The 17,333-nt window shown below is 61.0% G+C and overlaps 3 protein-coding genes and 1 pseudogene across 3 annotated transcripts, besides 1 other annotated feature; all 4 read right to left on the bottom strand.

Annotated features, from left to right (window-relative positions):
- Positions 1–477: 477 nt before the first annotated feature.
- LMJF_11_1080 (putative zinc finger domain protein) lies at positions 478–2,040 on the bottom strand (the record flags this gene model as incomplete). The annotated part of the gene is made up of 1 exon (XM_001681524.1): positions 478–2,040. One exon carries the CDS (start codon positions 2,038–2,040, stop codon positions 478–480), a length of 1,563 nt encoding a protein of 520 aa, XP_001681576.1.
- Positions 2,041–4,406: 2,366 nt separating this feature from the next.
- Positions 4,407–5,126, bottom strand: LMJF_11_1070 (hypothetical protein; the record flags this gene model as incomplete). The annotated part of the gene is made up of 1 exon (XM_001681523.1): positions 4,407–5,126. The coding sequence occupies one exon, from the start codon at positions 5,124–5,126 to the stop codon at positions 4,407–4,409; it is 720 nt and encodes a 239-aa protein (XP_001681575.1).
- Positions 5,127–6,327: 1,201 nt separating this feature from the next.
- On the bottom strand, positions 6,328–9,633 carry LMJF_11_1060 (annotated as a pseudogene).
- Positions 6,328–9,633: a sequence feature.
- A 4,713-nt stretch (positions 9,634–14,346) lies between these two features.
- On the bottom strand, positions 14,347–15,807 carry LMJF_11_1050 (putative pretranslocation protein,alpha subunit; the record flags this gene model as incomplete). The annotated part of the gene is made up of 1 exon (XM_001681522.1): positions 14,347–15,807. One exon carries the CDS (start codon positions 15,805–15,807, stop codon positions 14,347–14,349), a length of 1,461 nt encoding a protein of 486 aa, XP_001681574.1.
- Positions 15,808–17,333: the final 1,526 nt, after the last annotated feature.

Raw genomic sequence — 17,333 nt, 5'->3', positions numbered from 1 at the left:
CAAGACATGGCGCTGCTTTCGACGTGTGGACGGTGGCGAGACAAGAACGAGCCACACAAAAGAAAAGGAACCATCTGTGGTGCAGCACCTCTGTCTCTACTAGATGTCGTGTTGCGCGTTGGTTTGCGCGTGCATGCATGCGTGCTCTTCCTCGCCTTCCTTCCCCCCCCCACACACACACAGAGAGAGAGAAGAACAGACAGACAGAGAGACAGCCTTACATGACAAGGGTATTGCAGGTGCAGGGCGTAGCGAAGAAGAGCAGAGACCATGCGTGCACGGGCAAAGACGCCGGAAGAACGCAGAAGAGTGCGCTTGTCAGCGGTATCGCTGGAGATGATGCCATTTTTTTTTCTTTTTGTTCTTGTCCATGGAAGGAGAGAACTAGAAATAGGAGGGGGTAAGGAGGGAAGGAGGGAAGGAGGGAGGCAGGGACGGGGGGGGGTCGTGCGTGCACTCACTTGGTGCGCTACCGGCTCAACAGCAGCACGGCAGTCGTCGCTTCTTGAGAAACCGCTCCTCCGTTTCACCGCTGGGGAACTGCACAGTACGCTTGCGTTTTTCAAGAATGTGCTGGTACGTCGTCTTGCCAACGATGCAGAGGTAGCTGTGGAACAAGAGCAGATGTGCCATTGGGCCAATGCCCACGACCATTAACGTGCACATGACAACCGGGCCCGCGCGAAAGTAGGCGCTGTGGCGCTCCGCGAGAACATGCCACCACCGCGCAAGGTACGTCACGCCGCCCAGAAAGCCAACCAGAGTCACGCACACGGCGGCGGAGACGAAGGAGAAGAAGAGTTGGTAGTTCTTCGTGCCGACGCACACGTTCAGCCACTTGCAGTGGTGGTCGAATCCCTCCACGCACTTGTTGCACGCCTTGCAGTGCTTGGAGTCCACATGCGTGCGACGGCGGCAGAACATGCACATTTCACCCGAGTTGCTGCGGTCCGTGCAGTCCTTGAAAGAGATTATGATTAAGGACGTGTAGAGCCACACCATGCCGGCAAGCACGAGGATGGCGAAGATGACCATCTCAGCCAGGCAGTTCTGCTTGTCCTGGGTGTAAAGCATGACGTACCCCATGAAGACGCTAGACCAGAAAAGGCCTAGCAGTACCACCTCAAAGACGAACGCCATCACCTGCATCGAGTGCAGCGGGCGCTCGAAGGCGTGGCGACGCGGTTGACTGTGACGCCAGCTATCGGGGTCTTTGCTGACGTTCACGCACAGCGAGCAGCACGGCTCCGCTGAGCGAGGAATCTTGCGGTCGTCCTCAGCCCAGTCCTCACTCTCCCAACCGTCACCCGTGTCCTCCTCCGCTTCATGCAGAGAAGCGCCCCGCACCCGCTCCTCCGCATCCCAAGCGCAGCCGCCCGCGAGAAAAGCGCCGTCCCCCTCATCGCCGTAGCGCTGCTTCGCCGCCACCTCCATCTCCGCCGCGATGGGGAGATCCACGTCGGCGGGGTGCGGATGGGCGCACGGCAGACGCGACGTGCCACCCTCGCCAACGCTCACACCAATCGGTGCAGTAACAGCAGTCGCAGAGGGGAGATGGTTGCCGACCCCGCCCTGCTGCCGCTGTGCGGTCATCTCGACTTCGGCCTCCCGCAGAGACGCGGGGCTGAAAACGCTGGACAGCTCCTGCGGCGACTCGGGTAGCGTTGTCGCAGCGATTCGCGGCCACACAGGTCCCTTGACATACTCGCCGAGAGTAAGAATCGACTTCTTAAGACCTGACACGGGCGTGAAGCTGAGAGCTGTGCCTCTGTTCTGTGCCACAGAAGCGTCGCTTGGCCGTGCACACGGAGCCGGCACACCAACGCCGTGGGGAAAGTGGGACAGTGTCCCTTCAGCCACCGAGGTACACGCCACCGTCGCGGTGGCTGTGCTAGGGGCAAGAGCTAGTGAGTCGCATTGAGGCGGGGACGGCTGCTTCACGCTCGGTTTGCGGGAACCTCCGTTGCTGACCGGCTGATTCGGTGCGACCGCCGCACTGGCCAAGCGCTGTCGCTCGGTCTCGTCGTCGTGGTCCGTCATCCCTGTCGCCTCACGGGTGATATCTGTCTTCCCTGACGAGCCCTCCTGCTCTTCGCTGGCTGCTGCTCCTCCACCGGTGCTTCGCCAGTTCGACTTGCGTTTGTGTGTATGCCTGCGCCTGTGCGCGTGCGACAACGCGGTCGGCGCGTCCGAGGCACTACTACGGTGGCGGTGGCGATGACGTCGTCGGCTCCTTGACGCCTGGTTCTCTCCGGCATCAAACACAGACACGGTGGTGGGTGTGGCAACCGGCGTGCTCACCTGACGCGGCGAGTGCTCGGGCGTCGGCAGCGACGGCGATCGATCGGCCGATGAGCTCATTCTCGAAGTGGAAACGACAAAAAGGCGAGAAAGAGGAGGGAGGAAGGGCGGCGGCGGCGCGAAAACGAAAACGAGTCGCCCCCGGGGGGGGGGGACGGGCAGAAGTCACCACCGCCGCCCACCGCACGACGCCGAGGGGTAGGGGGTAGGTGCACCACAATGGCTAGAGGTGCAAGAGGAAGGCGACCGGCTGGTGCCGTACTGACGCGTACACACACAAGGCAAGAGAAGGCTGAAGGTGCGGAGGGGGGGAGGGAGGAGGGAGGAGGGAGGAGGGCAATGCTTGCGTGAAGAAGAGAAAGAGAAGAAGAGGACGAGAGGGACACGCTAGAAACAACAGCAACCACAACCACGCGCACCACCGAAAAGACGGCGATCAAGGGAAATGAGAAAAGGCACGCACACACACACACACGCACACACACCAGTAAAAGCAAAAGCGGGAGGAGAGAACGCCCAAAAGATGCGGTGGGAGGGGGGGGAGGGCCGCACGCAAGCGGCAACGGCAAGCCCCGTCCCGTAATAGGCAGCAGCAAACCAAAAAACGAAAGAAAGCACAGACCAGAGAGTCGATCAGAAGACCAGCAGCAAGAGAGAGAGAGAGAGAAAACCGATGGAAGGAGGAGGAGGAAGGGGACGAGGGCAGGTGTGCACCTCGCCCGCTGCGGCAGCGTCGTGCGTAAAGTGTGGATGTGGTTGTTGCTTGCCTTTTCGCGCTTGCTGATGTTCTCTGTGTGTTTTGCGCTGCGGGTGAGAGGAGAGCAACGGCAAAATCCATGCAGAAGCGGGCGTGATGATGGTGTGTATAAATGATGTGCTTGGAAGAGAACGGGAGGAGGGGGGGGGGCAGAAGGAGAGCTTCCAGGATGATGGCCTTGTGTGTGGGTGTGGATATCGGTCAGTCTACGTGTGGGTGGAGGAACCCTACCCGGCCCTCTGCTGTGGATGTTTTGGAAGCTGTGCATTACACCGTATGGGAGAAGATAGGGAGGGAGGCGGTAAAAGGATCGAAAAAAAAGGAAAGAGGAGCAGGTGAGCAAGTAGATACAAAGCACGTCTGTGACAGCGTATGGGACCCCGTGTGCGTCCGCGGGGTGAAAAGGGAGAAGGGGTGAGGGGGGCGGTGGGCTGCGAGAGGTGCCGTGGAATTCGTCAGGCATGGCAGTCGAACAACGGTGCGCGCCTCGTGTGTCTGTGCGCATGAAAGGGGGAGGGAGGAGGAGACGTAGCACACCACCTTGAAGGAAAAAATGGGAGAGGGTGGGAAAAGGTGGAGCTGCGCAGGGCAGGTCATTCGCCAATCACCTTCCTCCCGCTCCTGCGCATCGCACCCTGCACACACCTTCGGCCAACGCGCCACACATCCACGGCTAGCTATACGCTGTTAGACTCCTACAGAGCCCCCACCCCACCCCACTTTCCCCCTCTGACCCCATCCCATCTCGATCTTCGCTCCCCACCGCACACTTCCATGCTCCTACTGGCACGACTAATGGTGCCGAGGGCTTCAGCACAGACTATCAGACAAGCGCAGACGACAAGCACGGAACACGGAGAGAAGATGCGCTCGTCTTCCAACTTTCTTTGCGAACGTAAAAAAGACGCACCGGCAACATCCGCACGCATGGCGCACACACTCGCAAGTACACGCACACGCGGGGCACGCCGTAGAGACGGCCACCCTAAGCGGATACTTCGCTGTCGTTGCTGTTGATCGGGTCTTCAGGCGATCAAGAATCAGTGCGGTGCTGCTCTGCATAAGCGTTATGCCCACTGCCACGACCGTTGCCAGCCACCGTTCTTGCGCTGAGCACGCCTGCAAACGCGCGGCGCCGCCGCTCCGAGGAAGCGAGGACGACACGCGTAGAGTTTTGCTGACAGAGATCGCCCATAGCTGCCCAGACCCCGTACGGCAGCCATGGGCGACGCGGCACAATCGACATATGTGAGACGGTGCTGGTAATCGCTGCGGCAGTCACGGGCACGACAAGGCGTTACGTCGGTGGTGGCGGTGGCGTGTCTCTTTGTTGCTCCCTGGATTGCTCCTACTCCGGCACCTGTGACACTGGCAGTGCGGCAGATGAGTCCAGGGAGGCCCTGTCTGCGCACGGCGCGGCCTCCGCCAGTTGGCTGCCAATGTCCAGAGTCGCCGCCACCTCGGCCGCACGGACGACAGCGCTATCAGCGCCGGGGATCCCGTCCTCGGTCAGCGCTGGGGCCTCATGAGCGACCACAACGCCACAGTCACCCTCTTCCTGCTGCTCCTCGTGCGGTGCCTGAGCAGCGTGTAAGCGCACGTTCGGGGTACCCTCTAGAGAAGGAGGTTCAACGGCGCTGCCGCTGCTGTTGTGCAGATCTGCCTTCATCGCTGCCTTCTCTTCCACAGCGGCCACCACGTCGACGACGTCCTCCTCCGCTCGCTCCTCCTCCGAGGCAGCCGCTGCTAGCGGGAGTGTCGCGCGCACGGGGGAGTAGCTTATCATCACTGAGGCAGCACTCTTATCGGGTACCTTGCCGCCAGCCAAGCCGGCGTTCTCCGTCCTCGTCGCTGCCGCTGCACTTGCAGTGTTGGCCCTCTCCTCCTCCACAGCCTCCGGCTGCAGCATTTCCAGCGGCTGCTGCAGTGACCACGTACGCGGCATGCGTGACACTAGTGCCTCCAGGTCGCCTTGTGGCCCGGCGAGCAGCACACGCGTGAGGCAGCGGCGTCGCATCGTGCCGTGGTGCATGTCGCCGTGCCGGTGCTCCGTCACCGACACGGACATACCCGGGCTCTCCTGTCCGTTGTGAGGATGGCGCTCCTCGTGGCCCGTATGGTGGCGATCGAAGTCGTGGCTCTGCGGCTCATTCGAATGAAGATAATGCGACGCCGCGGCCGATGGCAAGGACGCTTCCCTGGGCTCAGGCGAGGTGGCGCTGTGCGCATCCCCGTCATCCACCACCTCTTCCACGGTGGTGGCTGAAGTGCAAGAGCTGCTGCCATTGTCCTCGCAGCAACAGCTGCTGCTGCGCAGCTCCGGATGACGCGGCGTTGCTTCGTCACACTCGCTCACTGAGTTCGGGTAGTCGACCTAGGCAGGGAAGTGGGAGTTGGCCGGAAGTCGGCTTGCCGTGCAATGTAGTGGCGGCAATGCTGGGGTCCCTCATCTTCAACCTCCCGTCCGCCAAGCTCAGAGAATCAGCGGAGCTCAGGCGGGGTAGCAATGAGCCCAGCTCCTGTAGTAGCGGCGGCGGCGAAGGCGCTACCGTCGGCGCCGCCGGCAGCAGCGGTGAAGAAGGGCACGCTGTGAAAGATGGCATGACGACACTGCGAGCGTGACCTCGGTCCGCGTCGTACGCGGCGCCTGCAGCGCCCCGGAGGCGGCCAGTGGAATAGGAACAACGCCTGGCGGCGTGATGAGGACCCGGTGACCAAGATCGAGGAAGTCCAGAGAGAAGCTGCCAGCGTTCGGTACCGAACGCACATCTAGCACTGGTGCACTGCTGCCATCGCGCTGATGCTGCTGGTCCTCCTCGTCGGCGGTGTCCTCCGCGAGGAAGTCGGCAGAGCCGCGCGCCTCCCCGCGTTGGCTTTCTGGTGGCGTTCTCTCCATGGCAAGAGCCGACACTCCATGGCCATGCGCTGCGGTCGGCGACGGCGCTAGCAGTTGCGGCGGCCACCTGACTCGCGGCTGTGGCTGCGGTCGCGTGCGGCACCACGAGTGAGCCACCTGGCTCTGAGGTCTCCATCATCGTGGGGTCTCATTCCGCAGAGTAAGTCGCCGTGGCCAGCGAGGTGCTCGGTGAGGTCACACCTAACCGCAGCGCCACCTCCTCCTTGCGGCTGCCCACGACGTCAAGGTCGTCAACAGGCAAAATGTTGCTGTGGATGTTGCCTCGCACATCACGCGCCGTCACGCCGAGCATGAGTCGCAGTGTCCAACGCGAAAGGTGGCACTCATCCGGGCTCTCTTCGGCCCACTGCTCCTAACGTAGCTGCAGGTGGCACAGCAAGGACGCGTAACCGAAGGCAGCGTGCTCGGGGTTTGCTTTCAACTCGGTGCGCCAACGGCGGACCACTTGCGGCGAGCGCAGCCCCGCCTCAAGAAGGGCGTGCTCGTTGAACAGCAGAATGTGGCCGCCACGCACGAGTGCTGGAGGCGGATCGCAGCCATTTTTGTGGTGTCGAAGGCGCCAACTGTCCTCACGGCTTTCAATATCGCAGGTGCGGCCTGACGCACCGAACGCCCTTGTTTTCTCGTCGCCACGGCGCAGCGGCCGACTTCGCGCCATGCCCGCCACCGTTGATGTAACGAAGCCGCCGCTGCCGTCGTCTGAGGCTAATTGCGGCGGGCAGTGTGACGGTGCCGGCGTGCAGGCGGGCGGCATGGAGGCGTCCGAGTGGCGGGCTGTGAGGCTGTCCGGTCGCGAGGAGGTGAGGTAAAACGACTCTGACGGAGACGACGTCATCGACGCGGCGTCCGACGTCGGAGCCGTCGACCCCCTCTCCTCACCCACGGCCATCGCCTCGTCGTGCAGCGGCTCCAGCACACTCCACCTCGTCTCGAAAAGCAGCGTCAGCAGCTCATTGGCCACTACGGTGCTCAGCCGCGTATTCTCGCTCAAGAGAACGCCTCCCATCGCATCGAGAATCGTGAAGAGTGAAGTGAAGACGATCACATGGATCGGCACCAGGACAGCGTTTCCCGACGGACTCGGAAGGCTGGCTGACAGTAGCTCAAGATCAGAGTTGCCGAAACAGAAGGAGTCCGCAAAGGCGCAGCGGTACCTCTGCTTCTCCGCGGAGTCGGCGGCAGTGGCAGCGGTGAGGTGGACGAAGAGGTCGGGCGGGTTGTCGCTGATGAACGGCGGCCGCGACCGGTTGCTGTGCGGGGTCCACGGCGGCTACCGCGCCAGCTCCGAGGCGGCGCCCGTAGTCGGCATCCTAGCGGAGGTGTTGTGAGAAGCAAAGGAGTCCGAGGTCGCCGTGATCGCTTGAGTTGCGTGGTGGCGGAGGACAGATGAGGCGGCGAGGGGTTCGGGATTCAGGGGTGCCGCAGTCACGCTGCCGAGTGGGTGCACGCTAGCGAGCGCCAGGGGCCCCGGCGTCTCCTGTTGCGTCTGCGGCACCGTGGCCGTTGAAAAGACCCCGTAGACGTCCTCAGTGACCTCCGCGTCGTTGGCGGCCATGCGCTGCTCATCCGCGTCCCATCGCGCAAGAACCTCTAGTAGTCGTGCCAGCCGCACCTCGTCGCAGGCAGCCTCGAACTGCTCCTTCATGCGACCGCGGTCCTCCGCCATGCGCTCCCGCAGCCACAGCCGGGTTGTACGTATATCGGTGTAGAGCTCATAGGGAACAGCGATGTCGTAGGTGCCGGCTAGCGTCAGTGCACGAGCGCTCAGCAGCACACACTTGGCCCAGTGCAAGGCCAGACATCGCCGCAGCGTCTGCACCTGGGCAGCCTCGCTCTCCTCTGCCGGCGTGGTGCCTGTGACGACTGCGGCCATCGGCGGTACAAGCGAGTACGCGTGGCAGTGCGGTCAGTGCCGCATCACCGTGGGGACGGCCGACGCCGGGGCGTTGGACTGCGCTGCCAGGAGTGGGGTGAGTTCCTGCGTCTGACCCACAGCGGCAGCCGCAGTATCAGGAACAGCAAGGTGCGGTGGCATCCGCGCACGTGGGATCGCGAGTGGGCTGCCATCTGTCGCCACCGCCTGAGAATAGGACGTAAATGACCACTTCGAAGGAACGCTCACAGGCGCACTGGTCGCGGCACCCGTTGCTGCTGCTGCTGCTGCTGCTGCTGCTGCCATGAGGCCGTGTGCCGGCATCACCGATGCGGATTGGTGCATCTGCGTCGCAAGCTCCGACAGGCCACGCATCATCGACTCCGTAAAGGGTGTGCTCCAGCCGCTCGTCGGCAGCAGTGTGCGCAGCAGGCACGCTGACGTCTGCGACAGTGCGAAGGCGTACTGCAGAACAGCCTGCGCGACTGTGCGGCTGCAGTTATGCTGCTTGCTTTCAGCCACGCACCCAATGACGGTCATGAGCGGTTGGCACCGAGTAAAGCAAGCCGCCAGAATGTACCCCACGCGGATGTTCGTGGGCACCTTTTCGGCCGCATCTCCCCCGTTCCCGTCCGAGGCGTCCTTGTCGTCCTCCTCGTCCTCGTGATCGTCATCATCCTCGCCGTCGCTGATCTCGCCCGAGAGGCAGGGGCACAACAGGGCGTCGGCGTATTCGAGCTTGTTCGCGTGCCACCTGTCGGAGGGCGCGGCGCTGCGGCAGCCGCTGCCTGTGTTCCGCCATCCTCCGTCCGGCTCTGTGTACGCCTCTCTCGCCTCCAGGCTGTGCGACGCCGTGCTCGTGCTGCTGAGGCTGCTGTTCACCAGATCGAAGCAGTCGAGGCTCGAGTTAGCGCGGAAGACGGCAGTGCCGTAATGGCGCTGCTGCTGCTGCTGCTGATGCTGGTGCACCTCTGCGCTGTTGCAGCCGGCAAAAACGTAGCTCAGTATCCACTCCAATGCCATGCCGCCGGGCGATCCCGGTAGATGTGCGGCGAGCACCTCCAGTGCGAAGACGTGAGCGAGCATCATGGTGGCCTGCGAGGTGGAAACGGCGCCCTCGGCGTCGATGGTGCAGATAGCTTCCTCTGTGATTGCCGAATGGTGAGCCACGAACGCGATCGCCGATTTTTTCAGCACCTCGAAATTGTCCAGCACGGCATCGATGAGGAGCTCCTCAAGCTGACGGAACCGCTGGCACTTGATGCAGGCGTACGCGGTCGGCGTGCCGCGAGCGGAGAAGACAGTGGGTGTGAACGAGTTGTCGAAGTCCTCAGTCGTCAGCGGAGACGAGGTAGCGGCGGCGTTAACCGTGGCGATGGTAAGGTTCGCTGCACCGCTGGTCATCGTGGAGAACGGCGAGAAAGGCCCCAGAGTGTTGCGCAACCCATTAGAGGTCAACGGCGTCAGAGAAAAACGTGCTCGGGCGGCGGCGGCGGCGGCAAAAGCAGCAGTCGCCACCGTTGCAGTCAAGGACGTATGCCGGCGCACATAGCTGTACGCTTGCAGCCGCTGCCGCACCGCTGTAATGGAGAGGAACATGTGCGTAAAAGCGTACATGGCATGCCGCACGAGAAACTCCAGCGGAGGCTCACTGACGTCCTCCTCTGCCAGTGACGACGCAGCGGCCGCCCCGTCTGCAAGCCCGTCACCGGCCCCGTCGCCGTTCACTTTGTCCTCGTACTCACTGTCGCGATTCGCCACCACAACGTCACTCAGGTGGCGCATCGCGTCCAAGGAGCCGGTGCTGGTGCTAGGCTTCATCGTGTTCAAGTAACTCAGGCAACATTGTCATCTCACAGCGCTGTCATCGTAGCCGCCGCCGAGCAAATCATGGTCGCCACCCCCGTCCTCGTCGTCTGCAGCGTTAAACCCCGATATGCCGCTAGCGCTTCTATGCCTGCCATCACGCCGCGTCCACGGCCGCGTCGGGGAGGAGTCGACAGGTCGACGGTAGAGAAAGGGCTCCACTATCCCGACAGCCACCAGAAGAGACTCGAGCAGCATGACGGCGTGGCGAGTGCGGCGACACGGCAGCTCCAGCTCGACCGTGAGTTCCGCGGCGGTCATGAAGGGCGTAGCGGCCTCGGGGCTGAGCATGTTGAGGTGATGCGATCGGTCTTGCATGCCAGTGGTGGACGTTGGGGTGCTGCCGCTGTTGCTTTCGCCGTGAGCAGACACGCTCAGAAGTGGCTGCGGTCGTGGTGTTCGCTGGACGGCCGGCGAGGAAGGAAAGGGCGGGCGTTGACCGCTGAGACAGCGGGGTGTGGCGCCATATAGGAGAGAGAGGTACTGCGACAGCGGCGGCGCCCCCACGTGATGGGAAAAGAGCAGAGACAAGTTTGAAAAGTGCGGCTCCGTGTGAGATCAGCGCTCGTGCTACTCGAGCAAAGGAAAGGGTGGGCATGAGATCGGTGACGCCGTGTGAGCACGCGTGCGCCGGCGAGGCCGCCATCTTGAACGATGACTGCTGCGGCGGTGCGTGTTGGAGGGTGGCTGGCACCGCGCACACCGTTGACGGCAGTCGAAGCGGGTTGAATGAGCCGCTGCTGGAGCTCTGTGGTGACGCGCTCGGCTCTCCCGCGGACGGCCGCTGCGGTTGTGCCATCAAATCGTCCTCAAAGGCGCGGTTTGCCATGTTCCCCACCCATTGGCACGACGCGTTCAGCACCGGACTGGCCCATTGCACCAGCCACTGATGCTCCTCAAAGAAGTTACGTACCGTGTGTGTATCCCAGACAGGCCCACGCGACGCTATGGAGGCCTCCACGGACCCCTCATGCACGCGTGACCGGTCGCCACACAGCAGACGCACCGCCAGCACGGCGAGCTGCGTGAGCTTCTCTGATAGAAGAGACGCTTCCGGCCTCTCTGAAGACTAAGACGACTGCGGCTCTGCTGTCGCTGGGTACATTGACGACTGTGAGCGCTCGTTTCCTTCACGCACGCACTGCGACTCACTCGCTGCGAACGGGTCCCCGCAAGCCTCCTCGTCATTGCCAGGGCAGCCGAGTCGTTGCGACGGCTGTCGCCTTCTCGATCACCCTCCTCCTCCTCCCCCGTGGTGTGCCATGCCGCGTGGTGCGGGAGCGTTCGCCCTGACGTCGGCGTCGATTTCCGACTCTGTGGGGGCGTCCGCGTATGCATGGCGAGTTGGAACAAGAGCCGAATGCGATGGCGCAGGTAGCTCATGGCGCAAAAGTTGTCTCTCGATGCCTCCTCAAAAAAGTCCTGCTGCAGCAGCACCCCAGCCACATCCTCGGGGACGCGGTAGAGTGCATTGTGCAGGGAGCGCAGCGTGTACGGCAGATCCACGTTGCGGGCGCCAGCTGCTGCACCTGAGAACATGGCACCGGAAAAGATAGTGAGACACACACACGCATACATGCGCATATAAATACGCACTGAGGGACGCGGTCCACACGTACACCTGCTTTCCTTCCTTCTTCGGTCTTAGACTTGTGTGTATGTGTGTGTGTGTGTGTGTATAAGATGATGAGGATGTCGTGTAGCGTTGCGTAGACCCCCCTCTTTACGCACTTCTAACGGTGCTCAAGCAGGGCACACATACGCACACGAGAGAAAGAGAGAGAGGTGCAACGCGCGTGCGAAGCAAGCACGAGTACAACGGCGAGACGCACAAATAAGGAAACGAGAGCAGGAGCGAAGCAGCAATGCGAAATCCAAACACCAAAACCCCGAGAAGAGGCCGTGTGACAGGGGTCCGTGGGACTTCTCTTCTCAATGCGCTCAGCCCCCCTCCCCTCATCGGCACACACACACACACACACTCCCTGTGGTTCCCCTTTACTATGAACACGGGTCTGCGTGTGTTGAAGTGTGAGCAGATGGCCACCACCACCTTCCAGCGCAATGAAGTAAAGGGAGAGGGTGGGGGTACCGTCCAACGGCAGAGACACAAGCCCCCCCCCTCCGGTATGATGAAGGAACCGAAAAAGAAAAAGAAGAGGAACGAAGAGATCCGTAAGACAGTGGTAATAGTCGAATTCTAAGAGGAGAAGTTTGTATCGGTGTGGGTCTGCGTGGTGATGGGCGGGAGCGAGAGCGAGAGTGGGCGTGTGGAATCCACAGCAGCAGCAGCAGCAACACAGCGCACGCCCTTCTCCCTCCCTACCGCAAAGCACTTTTTCGCCCTCGCCCTCCCCCTCGCTCTCTCCAAGTCGTCTCTTCCGCAGCACACGTGCGTATGCGAGAGGCGATGTGGATAGCGCCGGAGAGAGCAAGGTCTTGTTTCGCGGAAGAGCGGCGGGTGTAGCCGAACGCGGCAGAACGCCGCCTCGGGTAGCACTCTGTAAGGCACGCGCGCACAAGATGGATCCGAAGGAGAGGTGCAGACGAGAAGCGCGGGGTGATAAGTAAAGGACAGTGATGTACCTGTGGATGCGCGCATGTCGCTGGGAAGCCAACTCCGGGGAGTGGGCCAGCGTGCACATGTGCAAGCGCGTGCCGCGCTCGACGCACAAAGAGGAGTGGCCGGAAAGATGAGTGAGCGGGAGAAAAGTAGTCGGAAGCGTGACAACTCGTAGCGTCGTCGTCCCCTTCACCTCTCCTCGCACTCGCCTCGAGCCATGCCCTCACAGTCGGAATTCTCTGGGGAAGGGCCAACGAAGTGGCGCACATGCGAGAAATGCCTCCGCCTCGTCCCCCTTGGCAAGGATGAGGCGCGGCGCCCTCCCTCATCGAGCACACCTGACGAACAGAGAGACACACGCGCCCTTCCATCCGTGATGGGAAAAGGAAGAGGGAAGTAAGGGGATGCTTCGTGGACACGCACGCACACACCGTTGCTTGGGTTCTGCTTTTCGACTGTTTTGAACAGTGTGGGCATGCTTAGCGCCGAGAATCGACCATACGCCACCTCGTCTATGGTCTGCACGCCCTGCCCCCTCCCCCTCTCTCATCTCCGTCCCGCAGCGCGTCGGAGATGCTTGCTCGCCTCGGAGAGTCGAGAAGGATGTGAAGGGAGGGAGGGGAGGGGGGAGGTGCAGAGCCGCAAGAGAGCGGCGTCACTCCCTCCGTTGCCGTTTGAACACAAAAAAAAAGCTTTTCTTCGCCTCTGCCTCCTCCTCTCTCGTTCGCGGCCGTACACAAGCGAGAAAAGAACCACAGCACCACCCGCCCAACTACACACACACACACACACGCAGACAGACGATGCCGGTGCGGGACGGACCCTATCAGCGGCGGCAATGCAGCAGTGAGTCGGTTCGCCCGCCACCCATCTCCCACCTCTTTCCGTGTGCAGCGGCCTACCCTCCGAAGCACAGAGTACCTAGCCGTGGTAGACGAGGAGCGCGAAGTGCTCGCCGAAGCGAGAGGCAGACGAAATAGAGTAAGAGAGCGAAATGGATACGCGCTGCAGCGCCAGCGAACCATCACCGGGCGCACAAAGGCACGATGGGTCGAACGCATCACAAATCCACTGCGGACAAGGGATGCGAGTGTGACCATCGACTGCGAGCTGGCGCATGTGACCACTGTGGGGCGCATGACACATGACGCGCACGATCCGAGCACGGGGAAGGGGCACACAAAACAGGAAGAGCGAGAGCTGCATCAATGATGGGGGAGAGCGCCGAAATGAAAGAGGAGCGCAGTCGCCGGCGGCACGCATTCGATATAAAAAAGAGCCCAGGAATGTGTGCGCGCGCTCGGGGCATCGAGGGAGAAGCGCATAGAACCCGTGAAAGGGCATAGTGTCTTCACCGTCCAACGGCATCTCGTTTACTTATAAGCTCCCGCTTCCCACCCACCCCCGAACTCCCCGAGCCATCACCTGCTCGGCCGCTGCACCCCCCTCTGCCTCTCCGAGTCACTGTCTTGCTCTCGCTCTGGCCTATCGGACCGTGGACTCCATACTGCAGCTGCAGGCACACAGACGCACACAGAGAGCCGCACAGGCACATGCGGCGAAGCGACAGGCAGCGAACAAGTACACACGGCCCATAGAAAGCACCCTCCTCTGTGCACGCCGCCGACTCTGCCCCCTCCCCCTTCCCCCCTCCCTGTGGCCGTGCGGAAGCTGTGGCGCGCAAAGGCAGCGGCGTGCGCTTCATCCTCGTACCCTTCGTTGTGTGCGGACAATTCTCGTCTCGTACGGAGCACCAACGATGGCCCCCCCCCGCCGCTGGCACTTCACTGCCACGGCTCCATCTCCACCCAGGCTTCCCATCTGCGAACAACGACGAAAAAAAAAAACGGGGGTTATGCGTGTCGCAAAACGAGAAGAGCAAGAGAAAGGATGGCGTGAAGCGGCTCGCACGGCCTCCTTGCCCTCCTGCCCGCCGCGCTCTGGGCAAGCGAAAAGAAAAAGGGCACTAATGAAAATACTAGCATACGCCTGCTCAGGCACGGACATAGACCCGACACAACCACACGCGCAGAGGCAACTACGATCCATCGATTCGGCTGTGCTCGCAGCTACGCAACTTTTTGCTTCAGGAAGCCGTAGCCGAGGTCCTGGCCCTCCTGTTGAAGAATCTCGTAGTACTGGTTGATCATGGTGACGGAGAGCAGGATACCAGTGCCGCTACCAATGGCGCCAAGAAAGTCTGCAAAGATCGTCAGCGCGCCGACGCAGAGGCCCCCGAAGCTGGCCGCGACGGGGATGTACTTCTCCAGGAGCCGGGTCATATCATCCTCGCTCTCGCGGGCCTGCACAAGCCAGCGGCCCTGTGAGGCCAGCTGCTTCGCCACATCTCGCGGTGCCGTATGCGAGATGGTGATCCACAGACGGGAGAAGACGGCGCACGAGGTCAGCACAAAAACCACGTAGAATATGGCGTGAATGGGGTCGGCTAGCAGGTCGTAGAAGGTCGCCGGGGGCACGAGGTAGTATGCAAGGCCGCCGACAGGAAACAGCTGACCGCTGCCGCCGCCGTTGTATCCGCGCTCTTCCCACCGGCCAAGCAGGTTGATCAGGAAGTTTCGGTTGCCGAAGCGGCGCGACAGGATCTGAGAAAAGAAGCTGATGTTCGACACAACGCTTGTCTGCAGAATGATCGGCATGTTGCTCGTGTAGAAGAGCTTGATCATGTAAGGCTGGCGGTCGTTGCCGTTGAACTTACTTTTTGTCATGAGCGGCACACGGAAGCCCTGGAAGAAGACGACAACGGCGAAGACCACGGCGGTGGAGAAGATGTTCGTCAGGTTCGGCAGCTGCGGCCGGTAAAATGCCTCACGCAGCGCACGCACCTTGTCGGTGCGCGAGACAAGCAGGTGAAAGAAGGCGATGATGGCACCCTCAAACTCGGCGCCGCGGCCAGTGTTGATGGTGGATGGAGAGAATGCCTTCCAAATGATGGTGTCGCACACGTTTGTGGCGATGAAGAGGGAGGTGCCGCTCCCAATGCCCCATCCTTTCTGCAGGAGCTCGTCCAGAAGAATGCAAATCATGGTTGCCACCATGAGCTGGAGAACAATCAACCCGCACATGACCACGCCAATACGGGACGGATCACCGTACATGCCCGAGGACACGTACGCCACCGCCTCCACCGCCGTGATCACCAGGCCCATCATCTTCTGGAAGCCCTCGAATACCGCCCGCTCCTCACGGTTGTTCTGGTCGTAGGTGAGGATGCGCACGCCAGCTAACAGTTCCAGGATGAGAGAAGCGGACACGATAGGCGAAATGCCAAGCTCCATCAGCGTACCCTTGTTACTCGCCAGCACAATACGCATCCAGTAGAACGGGTCGCTGGCGTTGCCAGGGCGGGCGCCGTACACGGGGACTTGGCAGCAAATGAGAAAGACAAAGAGCGCCACAGCTGTCCACATGATGCGCTCCTTGATGCCAGGCACGCGGCGGGGCTTCTCGATCTCCGGCAGCACCGCCAGCATCGGCTTCAGCGACATTAACCAATTCGCCTGCTTCGTCATGATGGCAGATGAGGACGCTCAGTGGGAGGACAAACAAACACAAAAACGAAAAGATCGAAAGAAATTAATCTGAAGACGAAAGGCGATGTACGGAAAGATAAGCTAACCGCGTCGTGGCTGTGGCTGTGGCTGTGGTTGTGGTTGTGCGCGTTTTGTTGTGGGGGATCTTCGGCTATCACCACCGCGTAAGGGCGGGGGCGGGGGGGGGGGGAGGGGTGCAGGAATGAAGAAGGCCGTCAACGTCAAGATGAGCGAGAGGAATAGGAAAGCGAGCGTTGGTGCGGCACCATGAGTCGAGTTCACAGAGACGCACACACGCAATACAAGAAGCGCGCGCGTGCGCGTGTCGCCATGCAGAAACACGGGAAGACGGATAGGGGCAGCAGGAAGAAGAGCACCAGCAAAAGCCCTGCCGTCTTTCAGCTGCAAGGGCAGAAAGCTAAGAGAGACAGGGGTTGCGGAGACCTGTGCGTCCGTACACCAGGCAGGCATACAAGTATGGGCAACGACGCGCACCCCTCCATGTGCAGCCTAGCCGGGTACTCCTCCTCTTCCCGCCCTCTCCTCTTCCGTCACGCGTGACATGCGCTTGCGCCTCACCTGCTGTCGATGCACCCTCCGCTTCCCCCGACTTGTTTTTGTACATTTCTTTGTTTCTCTGTCGTTCGAAGCCGTTGTGCTGGTGCGCTTGGTTCGTCGTCGTCTTGTTGTTTTTTCGCGGTCAGTTTTCCTTCCCATGGATGGGGTCGCATGACTTCTTGCGACACCCTTTTCGGTTTTTTCTTGTCATCTTACGTTGTTCTATCCTCTTTTTTCTTTCCGTCCGCTCAGTACCGCACACACGTGTGTACATGTACATAGAGAGAGAGGGGCAAACACTCCTTTGAGGATCTGACATAGGGACAGCGAGAGAGGGGACAGCTAGAAGGGAAGGGAGGGGGAGGGGGGCCTATTGGGCTCAGAACACCAAGAGTTGTTGTCGCAGTCCACACACACGCACACAACATACATGTTGACAATGCATGATGATGCTCTGGTGGTGCTTGTGCTGCGACAACAACAGTGCTCTGATTTCGTTGCTTTTCGGCCCTTCCCGTGCTGGGCTCCTGTGTTGTCCTGCCCCCTTGTCCCCCTCCCCGCCTCCTGCGGTGCCCCCTCCCCCTTTACACATGGGCGCAGTGCACACGTAGCTGGTGCACGTATATCCCCGTGTACGCCCGTGCTAGAGAGAGGGAAAAGCAAGGAAAAAAGGGAAAAAAAGGAATACAAGATACGCTCGGATACACCGCGCTACACGTGCAATACATATAGATCAAGAGGGAAACCTATATATCAATAGAGAGGTTGAGAGAGAGAGAGAGAGAGAGGATACATATGTGAAGGGGGGGGAGATGGGGGGAGGGAGAGTGCGAAGAGGGGGCAGAAGGGAGACAACAACACTATGTGTGCCATAAAACGCACACACACACACACACGAAAACAGAAAAAATGCAAGCACGCTTGAAGACCAAACAACAAAAAAAAAG

Source organism: Leishmania major, chromosome 11, assembly GCF_000002725.2.
Source record: "Leishmania major strain Friedlin complete genome, chromosome 11".
Lineage (NCBI taxonomy): Eukaryota > Euglenozoa > Kinetoplastea > Trypanosomatida > Trypanosomatidae > Leishmania > Leishmania major.
The sequence above is the reverse complement of the archived record's forward strand: the minus strand, read 5'-3'. Positions and strand labels throughout refer to the sequence as shown.